Source organism: Procambarus clarkii, chromosome 27 (genome assembly GCF_040958095.1).
Source record: "Procambarus clarkii isolate CNS0578487 chromosome 27, FALCON_Pclarkii_2.0, whole genome shotgun sequence".
Taxonomy (NCBI): domain Eukaryota; kingdom Metazoa; phylum Arthropoda; class Malacostraca; order Decapoda; family Cambaridae; genus Procambarus; species Procambarus clarkii.
The window spans coordinates 21,004,978-21,030,084 of NC_091176.1; the positions used below are offsets into that span (position 1 = coordinate 21,004,978).

The window sequence follows — 25,107 nt, forward strand, 5'->3', positions numbered from 1 at the left end:
CAATATTGGTTGTTATAAATTTTATAAGGTATTAAACCATGTTCTAATAATGTAGCAACGTCGTAGTTTTGTTGTGTGTTTGACACATATGCAGGAGGTTATATGAGTCTGAACCGAATTACCTACATACGAATACACATACCAAAGTACACTTAAGAGGAGATATATCTCTCCTTACATCTGTTTACGGTGCTTTTTGAACGATGGGTCAAATTTATTATTTCTTTGGGCGGTCGGCTAACATTATGAATATATAGCGAACACAACCGTGTTATTTACGTCAAGCTAAACAAAATGAGTTCTACTGAATAGAAAAAAATATATTTTATTCATTACGAACATTAAATATACTATGCACGTGTGCTTAATATTAAAAAGTTGACCAATATGCCATGCGTTCAATGTCGCTAAGTGCAGAGTTGAACATTTGTTTACTATGATTAAATCTTAGACCCATGAAAGACCTACTGATTCACTTAGAAAATATAACACTGTTTTGTGAACCACAAATTCATCAATACAGGGGCTCCGTCCTGGTGGCATTAACTGGTGGAACACTGTTGTCACGTGGAGCTTAAAGAGTTTCTATTTAAGCAAATTTTGAGAACCCAAGCACCTGCTTAGGGTGTTGTTACGGATGTAAACACAACTGTCACCACAGAGACATCATATCCTATCACACAATTGACATATGGGATGCTGAATGACTCCTCGAAACTTTGTGAAGTCTGAATGTCTAGAGTGATCTGTACCGTTGCTGAGTGGGAATGTTTATTCGAAGACTTCTGGGGTGTAGTAAGGCTACGGAAGGCCTTGTCCAAGGCTTAAGGCAACTGACACTTGTGCTTGAACTGAAGGCAGACACATGACTCATATTATCATAAAATGTTTGGTGTCGGTTCTGGGGTTGTTACCTTGGTGGACGGGGACTGGGATTTCTACTGCATATTTTTAGTGATTTATTGACTCTCAACACAATGTACGTTTATGTCGGGAAGGTATTGTTTGAAATGTGATTTTACCAAAGCTAAGTGTCTGAACAGATATATGACATGAACGTCATGTAAACAGGCATATTTTACCTGAAAATTATATTTTTATGTATCACAAAAACGAAACATTCATATATAGACAACAAGTAAAACTAATGTGACGAATATTTTACTAAAAAATATTCCACTAACCTGAGAGCGACAGAAAATCTCTGGTAGAGAGATAAAAAATACAAACAAACTCTTGCAATAATTATTATTTTTTTTTTAAGAATATCTTCTGATTTGTGTTGTGAGTGAATGTAGAGACGAATATCGCCAGGAGGAACATCAGTTATTTGAAAAATTATTAACTAGCTGATTGAATGACAAAAATATATAACGGTATATTGTTATGACATACGAAAAGTCTTTAGGAGGAAGCCTTCACCACTACATTTTCAGCTACCTTACCCCAATATGTAAATTAGGTATGGTGGGCTGATCAAGCCAGTCAAGCTGTTCAGAAAATAGATCACCCGGGGAGCGAGGGGAGAAGTTTCTGGGCTTAAAATGATTATATATATATATATATATATATATATATATATATATATATATATATATATATATATATATATATATATATATATATATATATATATATATATATATTTATATATACATATATATAAGTTAGTATATGAACTCACGAGAATGACAACGACATTGGCGTGGGCGTATATAATAATAATAATAATAATAAAAATTCGAATTCACACGCTTGTGGTTCGTGGTTCGAGTCTCCTAGAGCCCAGGTGGATGAAACAATATATTAATAATAATAATAATAATAATAATAATAATAATAATAATAATAATAATAATAATAATAATAATGTATTTCGTCGGTGACAGGCAGACTGTATTTTATACTGATCCTCCGCAGAAAGCATCCCAACAGCAGTAGACTAATTCCCGGGTACCTATTTTTTGCTAGGTGAATAGACCCATCAGGTGAAAGGAAACTTGTCCATCCATTTCTGTCCCGCCCGGGATTCCCTAGTGTGAATGGTCACAACTGTACTACTGACTATGACAGAATAGTGTTTGTAATATTCTCACTCACACACACACACACACACACACACACACACACACACACACACACACACACACATAGTGTCTTTCACCCTGATGCCCATGTTCACCTAATAGTAAATAGGTACCTCCGAATTAGGCAGTTTCTAAGGACTGCTTCTTGGGCATGTGTGTGTTAGAGAACAATAAATGTAGTAGTCGTAATTGGGGAAATATAGATTGGTTAGAAAGGCGGGGTCCAAGAGCTAATAGCTTGATTCTGCAGACACAAATAGTAAATACACGCACACACACATACACGCACGCACGAATTCCAGGCATTCAGACACACAGGAACCGGTTATAAGCTACCTTTCGAACTTTCAAAAGGTCAATGAACAGAGGAAAAAATAGGAGAGACGTTTTACAACCAGTTACGCAACCTTATGTGTGCAACCCAGCGGGGTATGTAGAGCAGGTGTGGCTGTGGGGTGATGACCGGGCAGGTGTGGTTGTGGAGGGTGATAACCAGGCAGGTGTGGCTGTGGGGTGATGACCAGGCAGGTGTGGCTGTGGGAATGATGACCGGGCAGGTGTGGTTGTGGAGGGTGATAACCAGGCAGGTATGGCTGTGGGGTGATGACCAGGCAGGTGTGGCTGTGGAGGGTGATGACCAGGCAGGTGTGGCTGTGGGGTGATGACCAGGCAGGTGTGGCTGTGGGGTTGATGACTAGGCAGGTGTGGCTGTGAGGTGATGAACAGGCAGGTGTGGCTGTGGAGGGTGATGACTATAGACAATAATCTATATCTTTAATTTGTTTAAATAGTCTCTCCATAAGCTACCATCTGCATATATATTTTAATATGACATGCGATTGATTTAGTCTTTAATTCCATGAAGGATCTTGCATCAGCTCCTGGCGATGGCGAATATTTCGATCTTCCTCGGAGTTTGATACCTCTCTATCGTGCCCCTCATCCTTTTTATTTCCTCCGGAGTGGTGAGCTGCTTCTCACTGAACTGTTCATCACAGGTCCGGCCCTGTAGCATACTGACGAGTCATTTCTCAAATACATTCACTTCCGTGGAAATAAACATTCCATTCACCTGGGTTGCAGGAACCCAGTCTCACATACGTGGGGTCCACGGTTCGAGACTTCTACAGCCCAGTGAATGGATCTTTCACTTCTTCATATTTCGTCGACTGCTTAAGTCTGGAGGCCTCATATACAAAGACAGTTTTCGTGAATGTTATATATTACGCCCCTAAAGTTGGCTTGATAAAGTATTTGAAGACTTAGAAGAGACGTTCGCGACATTTGAATAATGATTGTCATTATTTAGGAAATATGTGCTTGATGTGTCTATTGTTGGAAGAGTTTAGCCTTGTCTCTCTTGCTCCATCTCCGCCGCCCTGGCACGGTCGCTTAACAGGTTTGTCAGGTTTGACTAACCCTCCTCGAATCCATCCTGTTCGGGAGAGCAAACAGTGCGGAGAGCAAACAGTGCTGAGAGCAAACAGTGCTGAGAGCAAACAGTGCTGAGAGCAAACAGTGCTGAGAGCAAACAGTGCTGAGAGCAAACAGTGCTGAGAGCAAACAGTGCTGAGAGCAAACAGTGCTGAGAGCAAACAGTGCTGAGAGCAAACAGTGCTAAGAACAAACAGTGCTGAGAACAAACAGTGCGGAGAGCAAACAGTGCGGAGAGCAAACAGTGCGGAGAGCAAACAGTGCAGAGAGCAAACAGTGCTGAGAGCAAACAGTGCTGAGAACAAACAGTGCAGAGAGCAAACAGTGCTGAGAGCAAACAGTGCTGAGAACAAACAGTGCGGAGAGCAAACAATGCGGAGAGCAAACAGCGTGGAGAGCGGTGGGGAGACAAACAGATAATGTCGTGAGATAATGAAATAAAAAATTGGAGTGTTGAGCTTCAGGTCTGAGAGATCCTAAAGGATGTCAAGTGCGAGAGAACTGACGAAAAGCGAATATACTGAAAACAAAAGTTTACTCCGGAAATCGATTGTGGAAACGAAAGCCTTGTATAACGGATGTAATCATGAAACCGTAAGACAATAAAATAACGATCAGTGTATGTACCCACTTAGTTGTGCTTGCAGAGGTTGAGCTGCGGCTCTTTGGTCCCGCCTCTCAACTGTCAATCTATTGATGTACAGGTTCCTGAGACTATTGGGCTTTATTATATCTGCATTTGAACTTGTGTATGGAGTCTGCCTCCACTACATCACTTCCTAATTACTTCCACGTGTTAATTATTCTGACACAGAAATTGTTTTATCTACTTTCTCTATTGCTCATTTGTGCACTCGGTTTCCACCTGTGCCCATTTGTGCGAGTGCCACACATGTTAAATAGTCTTTCTTTATTTACCCTATTAATTCCCCGAGAGAATTTTGCACATTATAATCATGTCTTCCCTTAACTCTTTTGTCTTCCAGCAAAGTGGAGTTCAATTTATGGAGTCTTTCCTAGCAACTCATACCTCGTCGTGTTGGGGCTATATAGGAGCCCCTGAACTTTCTCTAACTTCGTCTTGTGCTTGACTAGGGTTCTAGTCTACGATGGGGCCGCATACTCCAGAATTTATTTGGCATATATGGTATACTAAAGGATTCCTTACAAAAATGTCCAAATTCAGTTTTGATATATGCATGTGTGAGTTTGTCTGTCTGTCTGTCTGTCTGTCTGTCTGTCTGTCTGTCTGTCTGTCTGTCTGTCTGTCTGTCTGTCTGTCTGTCTGTCTGTCTGTCTGTCTGTCTGTCTGTCTGTCTGTTTTATCTGTCCAAAATTTGGTGCCAGACGCTTAGGGCTAGCCTCACCCAAATTTGCAGAAGAATGGACTAAGGGCACGAGAAAGACATAAGCTGGTTGGGGTTGGCCTAAGTTAAATGCTTTAATAAATATTAGCAAATATAATCGTACCTACTTAAGAGTTCTTAACGGAATTAAATGCCAAATATGGCGTGTGATTAATGGAGTTGTTTCTGAAAATAAAAATTGAAACGTAAGTGAGGAGCAACGAAAGCCAAGCATCAGAGACCCATACATTTGTTTCAGTGCTTCGTGAAGGAGTAACGGAGGGAGGAGTAGGAGATGGACGAAGAGACAGTTAGATACAAAGCTATATAGAGAGATAGCTAGATAGCTATAGAGATATAGATAAAGATGACGAGGGTAGACAGGCAAACCAGGGCAGGACCGGGTGCCCCTGCTAGTATATATATATAGTGCCCCTGCTAGTATATATATATATATATATATATATATATATATATATATATATATATATATATATATATATATATATATATATATATAATATATATATATATATATATATATATATATATATATATATATATATATATATATATATATATATATATATATATATATATATATATATATACATATATTTAAGCCAGGCAGATGATGATTCAGCAAAAACAATTCATACGAGAGACAGAATAATTCAAAGGACAATAATCAGTGAAATTAAAGTGAGATCTGGGAAAATGTAATTTGTTATAAAGGTGCTGCGGTGTTTGATCACGTCAATGTCCCTGGCCGCCACCCATCTACGGATTTGGGGTGTCTGATATTTACTGCAACTCATCTACCAACAAGTTTACATTCAGAAATGTCCTTGGTAAATAATGGTTTGGGAACTGGGCTTTAGATATATGGAACCAATTGTCGGATAATTTTGTGGATGTGCAATCGATGAATTGTTTGAAGCTTAGGTTGGATATAGATGTTTGTTAATGAGTCTGGTTTCTTGTAAATAAGAGCGGCCTCGCATAGGCAAATTGGTCTTCTCGCGTCCCCTTTATATACAAATGCATATGTTGTACCTAGTAGTCAGAACGTCGTACTCGGCCTAATATGCAAGGCCCGATTTGCCTAATAAACTAAGTTTTCCCTGAATTTATATATTTTTCTCATTTTTTCTTATGAAATGATAAATCAAAACCTTACCTAACCTAACCTAACCTATCTAAACCTAACCGAAACTAACACAACTAAGTCAATAATTTATGTTCCTAATATAATATAATACTAATAATTCAAATAGACAAATTGGAAACAATTTATTGAAAATAAAGAAAATCATTCGGCCTATTAGGCAAATCGGGTCTTGCATAGAAGCCCGAGAAGTGCGTTCTGGCTACTAGGTACGACATATATATATATGGCGACATATATATATATATATGTCGTACCCAGAAGTCAGAACGCACTTCTTGGCATACTATGCAAGGCCCGATTTGCCTATTAGGCCGAATGATTTTTTTTTATTTGCAATAAATTGTTTACAATTAGTTAATTTTTCAATACCCCTGAGGATTGTGTAGGTAGTGATCATGTCTCCCCTTATTCTTCTGTCTTCCATTGTCGTAAGGTGCATTTCCCGCAGTCTTTCCTCGTAACTCATGCCTCTCATTTCTGGGACTAGTCTAGTGTCATACGTCTGAACTTTTTCCAGCTTCGTCTTGTGCTTGACTAAGTACGGGCTCCATGCTGGGGCTGCATACTCCAGGATTGGTCATACATATGTGGTATACAAGATTCTGAATGATGTGATTGTGTGCGTGTGTGTGTGTGTGTGCATGTGTATGTGAATGTATTAAATCATAAGCCTGAGAGCATCATGCCTGTTCAGTAGAGCGTTGTTGGATGAAGGTGAGAGGGGCTGCAGTGTCTCCTGACCGTAACTATATCGGTAAATAGTAGTGAGTTAAAGTGGAGCGACCAGTGACCTTGAGCAGCAGCTCCCCGTGACTCAGCGACTCCCACTCACCCACCGAGACTCTCGGCTCCATATACCAACTTGGCACACTGCCATAAAAACTCGACTAGACACCTTGGAATGATCACCCCGTCTAAATAGCAATTACTAAATCAAAATAATGAGGGCAACTTAAATAGGATTTGCTCTGTTCATTCCTCCGAGAGTAATAATAAATGGGGATGCCAGACATCTGTTGCCATGTAATGAAACACTTGGTTACTGTAGCTAGCACTTGCAACTAGCTGGACGATCGTAGCACTTTGAACAATAAACATGAAACATTGCATATATATATATATATATATATATATATATATATATATATATATATATATATATATATATATATATATATATATATATATATATATATATATATATATATATATATATATATATATATATATATATATATATATATATATATAAAAGAAAAGAGTACCACCTCTAGCTGGAAGAAGGGGGACCCATAGCCTCGGAGGAAACCACGCATAACGCATTAGAGGGAATGTTTAGATCCCCTCCAATACAGTTTCTGTGTGCTTTTCTCCTACCACCCCCTTCCTTGAATATTTTTTGTGCTTTATTATGCATTTGATGGTTACAAGATATACATGGGTTGATACAAAAATAATAATGCAAATATATATATATATATATATATATATATATATATATATATATATATATATATATATATATATATATATATATATATATATATATATATATATATATATATATATACATATATATATACATATATATATATATATATATATATATATATATATATATATATAAATATATATATATATATATATATTCAAAAGGGAAGGGAGTACCACCTCTGGCTGGAAGAAGGGGGACCCATAGCCTCGGAGGAAACCACACATAGCGCATTGGAGGGAATGTAGGTCCCCTCCAATACAGTTTCTGTGTGCTTTTCTCCTACCACCCCCTTCCCGTTTTTTTTTTTTTGTTTTCCTTTATTGTGTATTTAAAGGTTACAAAACATACAAGACAAATGCCTAAAGGTTATGGATCTCTTGAAGCTCCTCCGCTTCTGGACAGGAACCGAGGACGCAGCAAGCATTTCCCCTCTGAATCGCCACACTGAGACGCTGAAACAAAAAACTGGAAGCCCTTGGGTCTCTGGTGACGTCAATGAGCTTGGAACCCAATTCCTTGAGAAATCCCAAGGCACTCTTGCCCCAGGAGCCATGCGTCTCAGACGCTATGGGAACAAAGAGGTATTGACCTTCCAGTCGCCTGTACTTGAGTGATTTAGCTGTTTCCCTGTGGTTTGCCGCCCCACCTGCTTGATCAGCTCCGAAGTGTACATAGGTGTCAGCCAGGGTAGATACACATGTGTAGTCCCACACCAACTGTCTACCCTCCTTCCATGAGTATATGGTGATGCCATCAGGGCGAAGTGCGGGGAAATCCGGGTTTTGGACCCCTAGGATGCGAGGTTCTCTCTCCGCTGGGCACCTAGCTGAGACGAGGCTTCTCTTGATGATATCATTGACCTCGTTGTGTCTTGCATGCCAGCCCTTTGTGCTTCCGCAATGCAACCCATGCAGTCCGTATTGGTCTGCTTCCACCCTGTTGCAAATACACTTGTATTCAGTGTGAATTGGGGCACCAAGGCGGAGGGCCACTGCTACACGAAGGGATTCTGGATCTAGGCGCGTGCCCATTGCTGACATGGGTACTGCAAGGAGGAAGTCTCCTGCATGGGGGGCACGCACTGCTCTGAGGCGGGCTTTCTCCTTGTCTGATGTTGCGACGCTGAGCATGGCATCAGCTACTTTTTCCACTAGAGGGTGGTCCCAGCCGGACTGTTTGTATTGTTTTGTTGGCTCTATAATGGATGCTGGGGCTGCAAGAACATCCCACTGATTTGAACATTCAGTGAAAGCAGGATCGTGTATTCCTGCTGAATCTCTCAGGGTTGCAGGTAAAATATCTCTGACGAGGTCGTGCGATGCATGGGAGGAGGAAAGGAAGGCTGGTAGAGCAATTTGGGAGGCTGTGCGGACACCAAGGCCGCCGAGTCTTACAGGAAGGGTTGCTTGCTCCCACTGAGAGTCGTCCAATAGCAGGTTCAGGACTTTCACCAGCATGGACTTCAGAAGGAAGTCATACACATTTAACTTAGGGCTGCTGTAGGATGGAGAACATCTCAGAAAGTATCAGTACTCAGTACTCAGAAAGTACTCAGAAAATCTCGGACATAGGTACGAATCCTCCTCACAGCCCTTGTGGACACATATATCATAGCTTGGATATTGCTATACAATAGTGGCTTCCAATCTTCAGAATATACAACGGAAACTAACATTGGAATGAGCCTTAATGCCAGTAGTGAGTGACCAGACCTGTATAAGAGAAGTGTTTTTGACGTCAACATGAACTTTGCTCCTACACACTTCCAGATGGAAGCAACAGGAACTCAGCAGAGTGAAGAAGGTTCTTGCAATAACGGATACTCCAACGGTTGTGTGGAAAAGGTCATTAAAAAGGAAGGTATACCGACTGAACCTGTTCCATCTATTTATGGATATTTATGGATATATATATATATATATATATATATATATATATATATATATATATATATATATATATATATATATATATATATATATAAATATATATATATATATATATATATATATATATATATATATATATATATATACATATATATATACATATATATATATATATATATATATATATATATATATATATATATATATATATATATATATATATATATATATATATATATATATATATATATATATATATATATGTATTGCCTAATAGGCAGAGTGATTTTCTTTCTTTTCAATAAATTGTTTCCAATTAGTTTATTTGAATTATTATTATTATTATATTATATTAATAACATAAAATATTGACTTAATTGTGTTAGTTTAGGTTAGGTTAAGATAGGTTAGGTTAGGTTAGGTTAGGTTAGGTAGAGTTGGTTAGGTTCGGTCATATATCTACGTTAGTTTTAACTCAAATTTAAAAAAAAAATCACTCATACATAATAAAATGGATAGCTTTATCATTTCATAAGAATAAAATATTGAAAAATATATATATTCAGGAATTCAGGAAATTCATTATATGGAAGACCTATGGCGATTCCACGACCCAGAGATAGCTTCTTGATCCTTGCTGGAATCAATCTCACTGAGGGCCAAATCACTCTCTTAAATCTGGGTATAAACTGTCACGTTATGTCCTGACCAAGTGAGATGGCCCGGAAAGTGGAGTTGGAGATCCTATTGGACGACAAATTCGACCTCGAGACACAAACGAAGGTTACCACTAAAGACACCTTGCAAGCAGAACTTATTGCAGAAGGAGGAAAGATTCGAGGTAACTACAGAAACACCATACTGTCCCCCGAGCCCAAAGCGGCAGCTAAGAGCCTTCGTGAAAACAAGGAGATAGTCGCCAGGAGAGGTGTCAAGTCGCCAATATACGTCATTCTTAAAAAAGACGAATATCTGGCGAAAATGAACCTCATACTCTCTGACCAAACTAAATTCCAAAGGGTAACGAACGACGCTACAGCCGAATTGAAAACAAAGGTAAACAGATTGATTGAAACTATGAACGCCAAGAAATCCGGACTCCACCTGCCAAAGGTTATTGGGGAATACAAACATGGGTATGCGTATGGAAATGTCAAGACCCACAAGCCTGGAAACCCACTTCGGCCAATCATCAGCCAGATACCCACGATAGAGGTAGAACGGCCTATTGACATAGCTCGAGTGCATGGGGAAGTTGTGTAAAACCCTGGTTTGTGTCTCGGAGAGGTTACAGGATCCAAGTAATTTAGGTACAACTTCTGGTTTCAACTCTTTTGACCATGTCGTAGCTCATTCGATTAAGGCAGTGTCTGGGATGATCTCAGACGTAGGTACGAATGCTCATCACAGCCCTTGTGGACACATATATCATAGCTTGGATAATGCTATACAATAGTGGCTTCCAATCTTCAGAATATACAACGGAAACTAACATTGGAATGAGCCTTAATGCCAGTAGTGAGTGACCAGACCTGTATAAGAGAAGTGTTTTTGACGTCAACATGAACTTTGCTCCTACACACTTCCAGATGGAAGCAACAGGAACTCAAAAGAGTGAAGAAGGTTCTTGTAACAACGGATACTCCGACGGTTTTGTGGAAAAGGTCATTAAAAAGGAAGGTATACCGACTGAACCTGTTCCATCTATTTACCTTTGCGGGGAAATTTTTATTCATCAGCTCACATTTCAAAAGAAAATCTTCTGAAAATCATAATCGACAGAGATTATGATTATTATTTATCAGAGATTATCAGCACTACCAACAGTAAACAGAAGATACAACTCAATATATACTACAAAAGCATGAAGACTACTAACTTGATCATGAAGAACTCTATTGAAACCCAACGGAACGACTTGAAAAATACGAATGTTATCTATGCCTTTACATGCCTAGTTGGGACTGTCAGTCTCGTCAATATTAATGAATAGGTAAGACAACAAAACCTCAATTAAGATGCCAAAAAAATAACAAATAATTAGGCTTTCTCAACGATCACTTTATATGTACACAAACTATTCAAACGCCAGAAATATTCTGACTGGCAACAGCAAAATAAATACCAGTCACAACAAAAATAGAAGTTTAGACATGGTAGAAGGACTACATATTGAACTCTCAACCAACTATCAAAGGCCAGCTTACACTTTCATGTGTTATACCATCCTCAAGGCCAAGAAATATTGTCAACTAACAGTACACCTTCTGCCCCAGTCGATATCAACAGGGTTACACCTCACACCAGTGTACATGGCATATATCCTCCTATTTCAACCAATTTGTATTCACTTTCCCCTTGCTTCCGATGATGCTAAGAGTTTCATGAAAAAATCATTTAGAAATACATATAAGACCAAATATATTTCAAAATGAACCTTGAGGAGTAATTTTTGTTTACTTCTTTCCCAAAGTGAATAAGAAATATTGTGAAGATTCATGTGATACTCATATATGTGGTATATATATGTATGTTTATAAATAAGAATGTTTGCCTGTCCGGGGTTGGAGGCCAGACCCTAGGGTCTTGTCTCACCCAAATTTGCCAGTAATTGGTGATGGGTACGCACCCAGTAAGGTCAGGTAGGAGTTGGCATAAATTGAATGAGTGCCTCTTGAAATAGTGTCAAGTGTTCTTGCCTCTGCCAGACTAATTTTGTCACTCTGGGATTCTCGTTCAGATTCAGTCCAGTATTCTCCTGGTACAAAACAAAATATTATAATAATTAAGGTTGGAATTATTTTAATTATATTTATCTTTTATTTTGATTTCTTCATTCTGCGTTGTAAAACAATTTGCACTGAGATCTGCAAAATTGTCAACGAATTTCTATCATACTGTGTCTGTTTTAGTTGTTATAGAGGACAACCTCTTGGAACGAGTGGAGTGTGGAGAGATGTGGCCGGCTAACAGTTCAATGCGCTGCCCACACTCACCAGACTGAGGGTGGGAGGAAGGAATTCTTTCCGCTTCATTTTCGTTGTTTTCGACTAAATCCTGAAAATGCACTGGTAAACGGCGGGAAGAAGCATAAAACTCCACGGAAAGCACATCTGCCATTATATTTCATCCTTCTTAAAAATCGCAGGGGGATCGCTATAGATGCAGATATTTTGTAAAGCCTGGCACTTTGGCTTATCATGGCCTGTGACATCCATTACCTCAACATGTTTCATGTTAGAAGTTGGACGAGGACAGCCCCAAACTTTTGGCCTCCTACTCTGGACAGACATTCTATTTTATAGATGAAGATATAGTGTAATTTAAATTCCTTAAGTAATTGTACCTCAAATTACTTTATTTTTTAAATATTGATTTAACTGAAGGAATACACAGGTGTTGGTGACTCGACCCCAAACTGCAAAAAAATTACTTCCTACCAACGTACTAATCAAGTCTTGACGTGACTTACAATGTGTGTTCATGTCGTCAATGACACTCATGCACAACTTTCTTTTTCTGTTTTAGTGTACTATTGAAATATATATGTCATACAGTATATACGTGTATATGTATATCCCGAAATACCATGTTTGGATAGTGGATGCTGTAGATTTAAGGTATCTATAAATACATAAGTATTTAGATCGACCCCAAAAAGTTGTTCCATATAAGTGTTTGGAGCCCTTGAACAGTTAATAAACAAATGAAATAAACTGTATGTACTTGTTCCGGAAGAATAGCTTCTTCACCGACATTATAAATTGGAGTGACCCCGATCCTCCTATGAGCGCCTGATTACATCCACGTCCCCCTGCAAAGTTGGGTGATGCTAATTTCACACGACTGACCTTCACCCTTAGACATTCAAACAAACACACATTCTCTTTTATATGTACACCAGATGGGGTAGTCGGTAGTTCCCCAACTCGTCTCAGGGACCGAATCGACCTCAAAATTAGCGCAGTTCAAGTGTTGGGTGACCGGATTCTCCCGGTACAAAAAACCAGTCATAAATCGAAAATCATCATAAATAATTAAAAAAAAAAACACGGAATAAACTTTCACCCAACATCCGTAATATATGGATTAAAATTCCATGTTTTCACTTATATTTTCAGTATATTACGACCATCTGTGGCGTACTCACAGTCGTTGAGTCTCAATTGGCTTAAGGCTGTTGCTGTTGACTGCCTTTGTGGACTTGTGTATTTATTTCCACCAAAATAGATTCAATTGGTTAGCTGTTGTCCTTGTCATGTTTCTGACACTCCCTCATCCGCCGGGCGCGCGGAATTAATGTATGACTATAATATAGGTTATTCTCACCATGCTTAAAACAATTATTTTTTACATTTTACTTTGAATCCATATATTACAGGACAAAGTATGTCGATGTAAATCACACGAAAAAATAAAGAGAAAATTAGGCAACGTGTAACTGCATTGATTTTTAATTACAAAACTTCGTTTGGGGACACTTTGGCTGAACTTGTCATGTGGCAACGTGTGACCTTCGTTCGTCTTAGGGTCTAGTCTCACATTTCGCATAGAAATTTATTTTGTGAGTATTAAGAACTAAAATAATGAACAAATCCGAGAAGGTAAGTTGGGAGGGGCTAAAATATACCTCACATTTACTTCCACAGTTTTCTTAAGTTCCACAATTGGGCCCAGCTTTCGGGAATATTTATACCCGGCTAGAATTGTTAGTACTCCAAATTTTGGTAGCAGTCAAGAGGAATTCGACCTTGCTAGTCAGATGTCCAGACGCAGCTTAATGTTTACGGTGGCAACGATGAGAGAACTGTAAGATGAAAGGTTTACATTGGCAGGAATAACTGATTAATATAAGACAATCCTGGCTACAGAGAAACATTTAAAGAGACCAGCTGTATCCAAATTACCAACTGGTAGAGGCTCCTAGCTGGAGACTCAAAGTTAGAGACTCACAGCTGCAGATTCACAGCTGGAGGCTCAATGCTACAGATTCACACTCAGAGACTAACAGCTGGACAATTAATAAAGGATTAGAACCCTGTATAACAAAGTGTGGATCAAATCTTTCAAACATTGAATAAACCAATCAATGTGAATTGACATGTCAGCCAATCAGCTCCAGACAATGCTAATTATATTTTTACCAAATATTATTAATTCGGGTCCTTTAACATCCTAATATCAGAGGGGTAAATAAAGTGCTTTAAGTATGTAATATATATTATTATGTATATATTACTTATATATTAAATTACAAAATGTTATTGTACAAGTTCATAAAACTAAATAAAAAATGTATTTCTAGAGAGCTGTAGTTAACAGCGAGAGCGCCGCGGCTCAGCCATAGTGGCCCCCGCGGCGGCGCTCACAGATGATGGGCTTCTCGTGGTGGCAGGCGACGTCGTGCCATGTAATGCCGTCTTTATAGAAGTTGTTGAGCACTGCCAGACAGAACTCCTTCCCGTCCTCGCGGTTGTCAGGCTGGGGAAGTCCGAGGCTAAGGAAGGAAGCAGAGTTTATGGTCAGATAAATTTACACCGTTCAGGATGGATGAAAAATATAATTTGCAGTAAAAATATAATACAGTTGCGTGCTGTCGTCCGTTCTCAGCACATTGGTACGAGTCCACACATCTAGAGTATTTTCTCCCCAGCTAGCAAAAAGAGAGGAGGTACTTTACATCTCCTAGTGCTCCTGAGAAACAACGCTGCTCGTGAAGTCTATATATGCGTACTAAGAAAGTATGTCTCATATCTACATAATGTTAATTTGCCAACCCATCCCTTTCCCTGCATTACGAATGCGGGTTTTATAATGTATATATTATATTTCTGATCACTTACAGAGAGATTAGAGACATAATGCTTTCTAAATGAATGAGTTGATATATGATTCTTTCATCAAAATATTTTTTTTATTTAAATTTGTCCAAAGAAAGAGAGCGTAATATGGCAATTAACAGATATAATGTGATACAAGAAATAGTGATAAAAGATTCTTAACCAGAATCAAAGCCACATTTTCCAAACAATAAGATGGGCGACTCACCCGCCCGTGAGGGACCAGTTGAGGCCGTAGAAGGGGTAGCCAGAGGGCCAGGCGAACTCGTACCCATCGCGGTATCCACCAGTCCAGATGTACTTCAGCTTGTCTGTGGAAACATATATTGCCAGTTAAAAATAGATGAAAATAAGTTTACAAAATATTAGTAATTAGCACATAAAATTTAATAATTTACATAAAACACTTTATTATAAATTGTATAAAAAACTTTTAAAACTGGGGATTACTTAAAAAGGCAATGCTGTTGTTCGCACTAACAAACAACTGTATGGATATGCTATTGACTTGTTAACATAAATGAAACAAATCATAAACCCTTTGACAAGCACAGAAATCATGCATAATATCACAGACGCATGATAGTGCCTGTCATGCGCCTGACAGATAAAACTAGTTGGAAAATTAGTTCAGTGAATTAGATATTAAATATTAATGAACTGTATTTTTTTAATTCGTCCCATTCATTATCTTTTCAGTCAAGTACACTTTCGACTTGTATAAATTGAAAACAGAATAAAACTCATCACTGCGGTCGTTTGACTGTTTTTATATAATATCTTCCATTATATTCACTAATAGTTTATACCTATTTATTAGAAAGAACACAAAAGTTCGATTACTTCGTATGTTCACAGCTTTTGTCATCTGCTTGCAACCAAATTACATTAGTTTAGATTTTGTATACATAAGTTTCCTCTAATTTACAATATTTTTGTCAAACTGTACAATATATATTTCTAGTTCTTTAAATGGAGGATTAAGAGAGCAAGTTCGCATGCGCTCCCTCGCTACCAGCGAAGGATGGCAAACATAAACTTGTAAGATATTGTTTCCATAATCTACATATTATTTGTATGTGATTTTCGTTTGAATGGTAATCTTTCTGTTAGACAAATTCGAGTAATATCGCACTTTTCATTTCTCCACACTTTAAGTATGGCAACTAGACTTTTCTCATCATTTTGTCATAATCTCTATCATTTTTATAACAACTTCTGACGAAGTAAGGAAGGAATAATCAGGGGAAAGCGCCAAGCCATTACATCTATATATAGCACTTGGTCAGGATAAGGATTTGGGATGGGACGGGGGAAAGTAATGGTGACCAACCACTTGGACAGTCGGAGCAACTATATATATTTTTCTTTTTAAACAGGAATATTTCAGTACACTCTGTTAGTATATTGTTCCTTTCCCATTGAACAGACTCACCTCGAACCTATTACATAGTAGGAACAAGTATATTATTGATATCTCCTAAAATATTGCACATTGTGGAGTATATTGACAGATATAACTTAACAGTCAATGAGTTGAGGGTGATATCTTACTAACCTTGATAGATGATATTGGATATAATTTTGTCTTCTTCGTAAGTCTCAATACTAACACCCTGCCAGCCATAGCCCAAACTGGAACAGTAGTAGTTAGCAGTATGCCAGTCATACTTCCTGCCTCCATCATGCCGCCATGAGAAGTGGTAGTCGGTATACTCCAAGCTCAGGTCCACCTGGTACAGTGGAGAGATGTACGCTGAGCTTTATGCCGGCGACAACCTTTACACCAAGTTAATATTGCTGGATATAATGTAAACCTCCAAAACAAGAGATACTAGAATTAATTTTACAGAAGCTTGATTCTAGAAGGAGGATATATCGTTTTTTCTGTTAGAAAATTACATTTAAAAGAAAAGTATCCAAAGTTACACATCACTGAAAAATTCACACGATTTCTGGATGTGAATGTATATAATATTTCTTCATATTTAATCATATTTCTGCTTCATATAAATATACGGTAATATAATTTATAAAGAGTATATTCAAACAAAGTTCAATTCCTTTTTCAGAGGTAAACCTGTGTGTATTGTTAATACACACAGGTTTATTGTATGTATTATTAATACAATAAAATTCATTTTATATTAAATATATAAAATGGTTACGTGGCTACGCTAGTGCAAGGTACTGTATGATATACTTAGGATGGCTGAAAGACATTCAAGAGCAAGCCGTTATGCTCTATTGCTTTACTTCTGTGCACACCTAATTGCAAGTTATTATTGCCTGTTGCACATCTAAGCTTCTGATAGCTTCAGCTTTCCTTACTTTTATAGGATCTGAGGGTTCTGGTGGGTTTAACAAAATCATTAGTATAAATGGAACCTGCATTGGTCGGGAGCTAAAAATCCTCCCTAATGCTTCGTGTGTCCCTTTATAGATATATACGCTTTACCACTGTCGGTGACACGAAGCCTGAAAGGATTACCGCGGTACTCAAAGGCCAACGGCTGGTCTGCCATACCACATGATGCAGAAGCGTCCCGAACCGTCTCCTTATTGCGCTGGGATTGAACCCGGGACCTCTCAGTGGTTTGTGTGTGTGTACTCACCAAGTTGTACTTGTCGGGGTTAAGCTCTGGCTCTTTGGTCCCGGCTCCTAACTTTCAATCAACTGATGTACAGGTTCCTTAGCCTATTGGGCTCTATCATATCTACACTAGAAACTGTGAATGGAGTCTGCCTCTACTACATCACTTCCTAATGCATTTCAATTGTAAACTACTCTGACACTAAAAAAAACGTTCTCTCTATATATATCTCTGTGGCTCATTTGGGCACACAATATCCACCTGTGTCCCCTAGTGTTTGTACTCCTTGTGTTAAATAGCCTGTCTTTATCTGCCCTATCAATTCCTTTGAGAATCTTGTATCTGGTGATCATGTCCCCCCTAACTCTTCTGTCTTCCAGCGACGTGAGGTTCCATTCCCGTGGTCACTCCTTGTAGCTCATACCTCTCAGTTCGGGTACTAGTCTGGTGGCAAGTCTTTGAATCATTTCTAGTTTAGTCTTATGCTTGACTAGATGTGGACTCCATGCTGGAGCTGCATACTCCAGGATTGGTCTGACATAGGTGGTATACAAAGCTCTGAATGATTCATTACACAAGTTTCTAAAGACCTTTCTTTTGGTGGCCCACCTGGCATATGCCGCTGATGTTATCCACTTGATATGGGCTTCATGAGACAGATCTTGTGTGATATCAACCCCCAGGTCTTTCTTTCTCTCTGACTCATGAAGAATTTCATCTCCCAAGTGATACCTTGTATCTGGCCTCCTGCTCCCTACACCTATCTTTATTACATTACATTTGCTTGGGTTAAACTCTAACAACGTTTTGTTCGACCATTCCTTTAGTTTGTACAGTAGTCTTGAATCATCAAACAGTTCTCCTCTGTCTTAATCCTTCTCATAATTTTGGCGTCGTCAGGAAACATTGAGAGGAAGGAGTTTATACCCACTTGTAGATCAATTACGATATCAGAAACAGGATAGGTCCAAGTACAGAGCCCTGTGGAACCCCACTGGTGACTTCACTCCAATCTGTGGTCTCACCCCTCACTGTAACTCTCTGCTTCATATTGCTTAGGTACTCCCCTTATCCACTGGAACGCCCTACCAGCTACTCCTGCCTGTTTCTCCAGCTGATGCATTAGCCTCTTATGGGGTACTGTGTCAAAGGCTTTCCGACAGTCCAAGAAAATTCAGTTCACCCATCCTTCTTTTTCTTGTTTAATCTTTGTCACATGATCGTAGAATTCTATTAAGCCTGTGAGGCAAGATTTACCCTCCCTGAATCCATGTTGATGGGTTGTCACGAAGTCCCTTCTCTCCAGATTTCTTACTAGTTTTTTCTCACTATCTTCTCCATCACCTTGCATGGTATACAAGTTAAGGACACTGTCCTGTCGTTCAGTGCCTCTTGTCTGTCACCCTTTTTTGTATATTGGGACTGCATTAGCCCTCTTCCATATTTCAGGTAGGTCTCCCGTCTCCAGTGACCTACTATACACTATGGAGAGTGGCAAGCAAATTACGTCTGCACACTTTTTCAATACCCATACCTTACCTTGAGGTAACCTTGAGGTGCTACCGGGGCTTAGCGTCCCCGCGGCAAGGTCGTCGACCAGGCCTCCTGGTCGATTGAGACGGAGGCCCCATGATGAGATTCCCGTCTGGGCCAACAGCTTTTTTCACATCCAGATCAAACAGGTGTCTCTTGACCTCGTCTCTCGTAATTTCCAACCCTTCCAAGGTCGCCTAGTTTACTGCCACCTCTCCTGTGGCAGGAGAGGTGCCACAACTGCCACACACACCTGTATTCACCTAGTTGTGTTTTGCAGGGGTTGAGCTTTGCTCTTTCGGCCCGCCTCTCAACTGTCAATCAATTGTTTACTAACTACTTTTTTCCACCCCCACCCCCACCACCCAGGAAGCAGCCCGTGACAGCTGATTAACTCTCAGGTACCTATATACTGCTTGGTAACAGGGACATTCAGGGTGAAAGAAAATTTGCCCATTTGTTTCTGCCTGGTGCGGAAATCGAACCCGCGCCACAGAATTACGAGACCTGCGCGCTATCCACCAGGCTACCAGGCCCCCTTTGTGTGTGTGTGTGTGTGTGTGTGTGTGTGTGTGTGTGTGTTTATTTACAAGAAAAATATGAACGTTTATCTCCATATAAATATTATGTAAACTTTAGCTATATACTTAACTTAATTATCTCTGTAACAGTACTCGTGTTTCTCTACGGCTTAAGAAATTGAATGATAAATGACAATAACAAATACGTGTATTATTATTGTTATTTTTCATTATACCGATTGTTTCCATCATTATTAGTAATACAAGTAGTAGTAATAATAGTAGTAGTAGAAGTATAGCACTTAATACAGTTTATTGCTTAAAGTCCTTACCAATCCGTAGCCGCCGCCGCCACCACCGTGGCCGCCGCCGCCACCACCGTAGCCGCCGCCGCCACCACCGTAGCCGCCACCACCACCACCAAATCCACCACCACCATACAGTCCGGTACCACCAAAGCCGCCACCTCCGTGTCCCCCACCAAAGCCGCCGCCTCCATGACCACCGCCAAAGCCGCCGAATCCACCACCACCACCGTAGCCGCCATGAACAGCCACAGCAGCCGACAGGGCAATGAGCAATACAGCCTTCATCTGAAGAAAACAATATTGATTAATTGACATGAGAATGCGAAAGTTTTACTGCATTAGAACACATTACACTCAAACACACTCACTTATGCATACACAAGCATAAACCAAGGAACATTTGAGGAATTTGAGCTTACCGGTGATGAGGTCAAAAGGATTCTGTTGAAGCTGAATGTCACAAAGGCTGTTGGGACTGACAGAATCTCACCTTGGATACTAGGTAGCTAGTATCCATGGATAGTAAATTGTCAATATTATTGATAGGAACGTTATCCATGAAGACAAAAAACAGAAAATCCAATTGACAATTTACTACAAAAACAAAGAAAACGGCCAATCTACTCATGAAAAACTCTCCAGATACCAAACAGAACGCCCTGAAGGAAACCAACGTTGTCTATGCCTTAACATGCTCGCTTGGAGACTGTAAGACCTAAAGAGCTCAGTATATAGGCAAGACAACAGCGTCTCTTTCTAAGCCATTAACTATGCACAAACAACAGGGCTCCATCAAGGAACATATAATCTCTTCTCACAACCAGACCATCACCTGAGAAATTTTAACAAGCAACACAGAAATCATAGATAAATACAGCGATAGCCGGAGAATCGACATCAGCGAGGCACTACACATCAAATAGTTAACACCAGCAATCAACAGCCAATTAATGCACAACTATATTCTACCCACTTCAAGACCCCGAAACAACATAGAAGCATCAAGAGGAAGTATGGGCCAATAGGCCTTCTGCAGTTACTTCCATTCTTATGTTCTCATACCCAGTTTATACCCAATGATTCGGGTTCTGTCATAGCTTTGTCACCTCACCCAAAACTTTTGTGCCATATCACCTCACCCAAAACGAAGATAAGTATGAATGTATTTTATGTGTAAACTAAGTCTTTGAAAATGTAAAATGCATTACGAAACGCGTTCAGGAGTCAGACTAGAAATAGAGAATGAATTTTGGAGAGTTAATTTATCAATTACCTTCAATAGTGAAGAAGAACGTAAGAAATATTGAGAAGATTCGTGTTAGATATATATATATATATATATATATATATATATATATATATATATATATATATATATATATATATATATATATAAATATATATATATATATATATATATATATATATATATATACATATATAAATATATAAATATATATATATATATATATATATATATATATATATATATATATATATATACATATATAAATATATAAATATATATATATATATATATATATATATATATATATATATATATATATATATATATATATATATATATATATATATATATATATATAAGGAAGGGAGTACCACCTCTAGCTGGAAGAAGGGGGACCCATAGCCTCGGAGGAAACCACGCATAACGCATTAGAGGGAATGTTTAGATCCCCTCCCATACAGTTTCTGTGTGCTTTTCTCCTACCACCCCCTTCCTTAAATATTTTTTGTGCTTTATTATGCATTTGATGGTTACAAGATATACATGGGTTGATACAAAAATAATAAAATATATATATATATATATATATATATATATATATATATATATATATATATATATATATATATATATACTCTAGCTGGAAGAAGGGGGACCCATATATATATATATATATATATATATATATATATATATATATTTATAGACCGGATAAAATCCCAAGTATGCTAGATGAGACACGGAAAAATGAGATATGATTGCTACGCATAAGATCCTACGGGATACCTTCAGAGAAGTGAAGGAAGAAAAAAGATGTCCAGCAAGGGCGCCGCCAGAACGAGATAACATGGAATGCATTACAGACAAATTCTGTATGGCCACTGTGATGCACGAAAATCAATCTTAGACCTTTGTGTAACAAGTCAATGAAATGAAATAGAGTACACGTTGTTGATTACCATCCGCAAGTATAAATGTAAATATGATTGAAATCTAGTAAGTCGGAATGCATTACATTAGACTATCGACACTGAATAGTGTTTTCAAATGCATAAGCTTTCGTTCGACTGTTAGACGGAACCATCTGACCCAGCACTACTGTTTGTGGAGCCACGAGTGAAGTTAAACGAGTGCGATATTTCCACTCTCGTTGTCAAGTAGGGTCGGCTAGAATCAATGAAATATCAAAACCGTGCAGAGTTCCCTCACATAACGCTGACCGTGGTGAAAGGCGCCTGATGTTGTGAATTTTAAGGTAAATTCTCAATTGCGAAATTTAGAAAGGCTTCGTGAAATGCTTTTCATCTTTTTTCTTTTTTTTTCCTTAACGTCTGTCTTGACTCCATGACTCGACGCTTCCTCATTCGTTCATTTGAAAGCAAAAAGATAAACATGAAAAAATAAAAATGTCGAGATTATGTTATTTTTTAACTCCAGTGCGGCAACTTTTGAGTAAGTTTATTTGAAGACTTAATGACTGAAACGCCGTCACATTTACCTTTTTATACTCAAAGTTTTATGCAATACAACTAAAAATAAATTATAGTGACCATATGTAATATGTGTATATTACTGTATTCACCGATACAGTTGTATTACTGTTGTGTGGTCATGTGCTTATATTGTAGTGTTTGGTAAGTGTTACATCAGGTGGTCACTCACAATCATCACCACTGTTACTCACACACTCGCTAACTGACTCATCACCTCTCCTACTCACTCACAAGAATACCTCTTGGTCACTTCCCGCCACATCTGACATTCACCATCTATTTGCTGCACACCTCTCACTTACTCACCGAGTATGTCATTCACTTGCCACTAAATCACGTCAGTCACTCATTCACCACCACGCCTGTCACTCATTCACCACCACGCCTGTCACTCATTCACCACCACGCCTGTCACTCATTCACCACCACGCCTGTCACTCATTCACCACCACACATGTCATTCATTCACCACTACACCTGTCACTCATTCACCACCACGCCTGTCACTCATTCAACACCACGCCTGTCACTCATTCACCACCACACATGTCATTCATTCACCACCACACCTGTCACTCACTCACCATCACACATGTCACTCATTCACCACCACACCTGTCACTCATTCACCACCACACCTGTCACTCATTCATCCCCACATCTGTCACTCATTCACCACCACACCTGTCACTCATTCACCACCACACCTGTCACTCATTCACCACCACACCTGTCACTCACTCACCACCAGGCCTGTCACTCATTCGCCACCTTTTCTGATGCATATTCACAGCTCCATTTGTCACTGCCCAACCTGTAAGCAACTCACCACGTGTGTCTCACCTGACCCGTTGTACCGTCCGGTGACTCTCATCCCTTTCACCTGACCTGCGACGTCTGAATTAGCACACTTCCCTCTCTTACCTGACCCGCTGCACCGTCTTGAGAGAGTGAAGCCTCTCACTTGACCCACGAAGACACACTTGAGACAATAACCCACTCATCCACACTGCATCGTCTTGAGGCAATCATTCCTTTCACTTAACCCACGACCACTGACTCAACACACTGGTTGATGGTACCGCTCAGTGCACCTCTCCCTCGGGCCGGCATACCTGACCTACTCACCTCACCCACTCTCACTCTTAATTGTCATCTCACTCTTAATTATCATGGAGCCTTGTCACCGCCGCCCACTTCTAAACACGTCTAGTCCTACAGAATAACAGGAGCAGAAACATTTTGGTAGCATTTCCTTTCACCTTTTGCTTTTGTTCACCTAGCATTAAACTGGTACCTAGGAGTTAGACAACGTCTGTGAGGTGCATACTGGGTTGGTCAGTAGTTGGCTTAGTAGTTAGAGGTACACACACGCACACAGAACTGCACACATTCTGAACTGCACACTTCTGTCTTCGCTGGAAGACAAAAGAGTTAGGGGGGACATGATCACCATATTCAAGATTCTCAAGGGAATTGATAAAGTAGACAAAAATAGGCTATTTAACACAAGGGGCACACGCACTAAGGGACTCAGGTGGAAACTGAGTGCCCAAATGAGCCACAAAGATATTATAAAGAATTTTTTTAGTGCCAGAATTGGTTGATAAATGGAATGCATTAGGAAGTGATGTGGTGGAGGCTGACTCCATACACAGTTGCAAGTGTAGATATGATAGAGCCCAATAGGCTCAGGAACCTGTACACCTGTTGATTGACGGTTGAGAGGCGGGATCTAAGAGCCAGAGCTCAACCCCCACAAGCACAATTAGGTGAGTACAAGATTCACACACTCGCCCCATAACTATACCCCGGGGAGGATTGACTGGGAAATAAGCCATAACTTCGAATCTGTTCACTCAGCAGGAGTTAATGACCGGGGAAAACTAGCAGCATTAGCTATGGACAGGGAAACTCTCAGCCTGCTAACAGGAGTCAGAAGGTGTTTGCCCCATTACCCACTTGCGTAGAAAAAAAGAAAAAAGTTAACACCGCCAACTGTTAACAGACTAAAACAGTCCGTTAATTCCCTTCCATACACAGCCCGATGTCCTCGCTCACTACAGGAGCCCGATGCGGCCGCCAACTACAACAGTCCATTCATAGCACCCACTTGCTGTCGCTCCCTTTTGATCTCGAACGTCATT

At 39.2% G+C, this 25,107-nt stretch overlaps 1 protein-coding gene across 1 annotated transcript; it reads right to left on the reverse strand.

Annotated features, from left to right (window-relative positions):
• Positions 1-14,641: 14,641 nt before the first annotated feature.
• Positions 14,642-20,503, reverse strand: LOC123762821 (lectin). Its single transcript, XM_045749581.2, has 5 exons — positions 20,437-20,503; positions 19,602-19,606; positions 16,821-16,995; positions 15,471-15,573; positions 14,642-14,919 (listed from the first exon to the last, which is right to left on the reverse strand). The coding sequence occupies exons 1-5, from the start codon at positions 20,501-20,503 to the stop codon at positions 14,760-14,762; spliced, it is 510 nt and encodes a 169-aa protein (XP_045605537.1). The 3' UTR covers positions 14,642-14,759.
• Between the last annotated feature and the right edge of the window lie 4,604 nt (positions 20,504-25,107).

What these genes read in the sequence shown, in the direction of transcription:
- LOC123762821 (XM_045749581.2), bottom strand. Translation starts at nt 20,503, where the DNA reads ATGAAGGCTGTATTGCTCATTGCCCTGTCGGCTGCTGTGGCTGTTCAT. An exon ending in ATCCAATATCATCTATCAAG is followed by an intron (nt 15,574 to 16,820) that starts GTTAGTAAGATA and finishes ATGTTTCCACAG; the next exon opens with ACAAGCTGAAGTACATCTGG. An exon ending in AACTGGTCCCTCACGGGCGG is followed by an intron (nt 14,920 to 15,470) that starts GTGAGTCGCCCA and finishes TTCCTTCCTTAG; the next exon opens with CCTCGGACTTCCCCAGCCTG.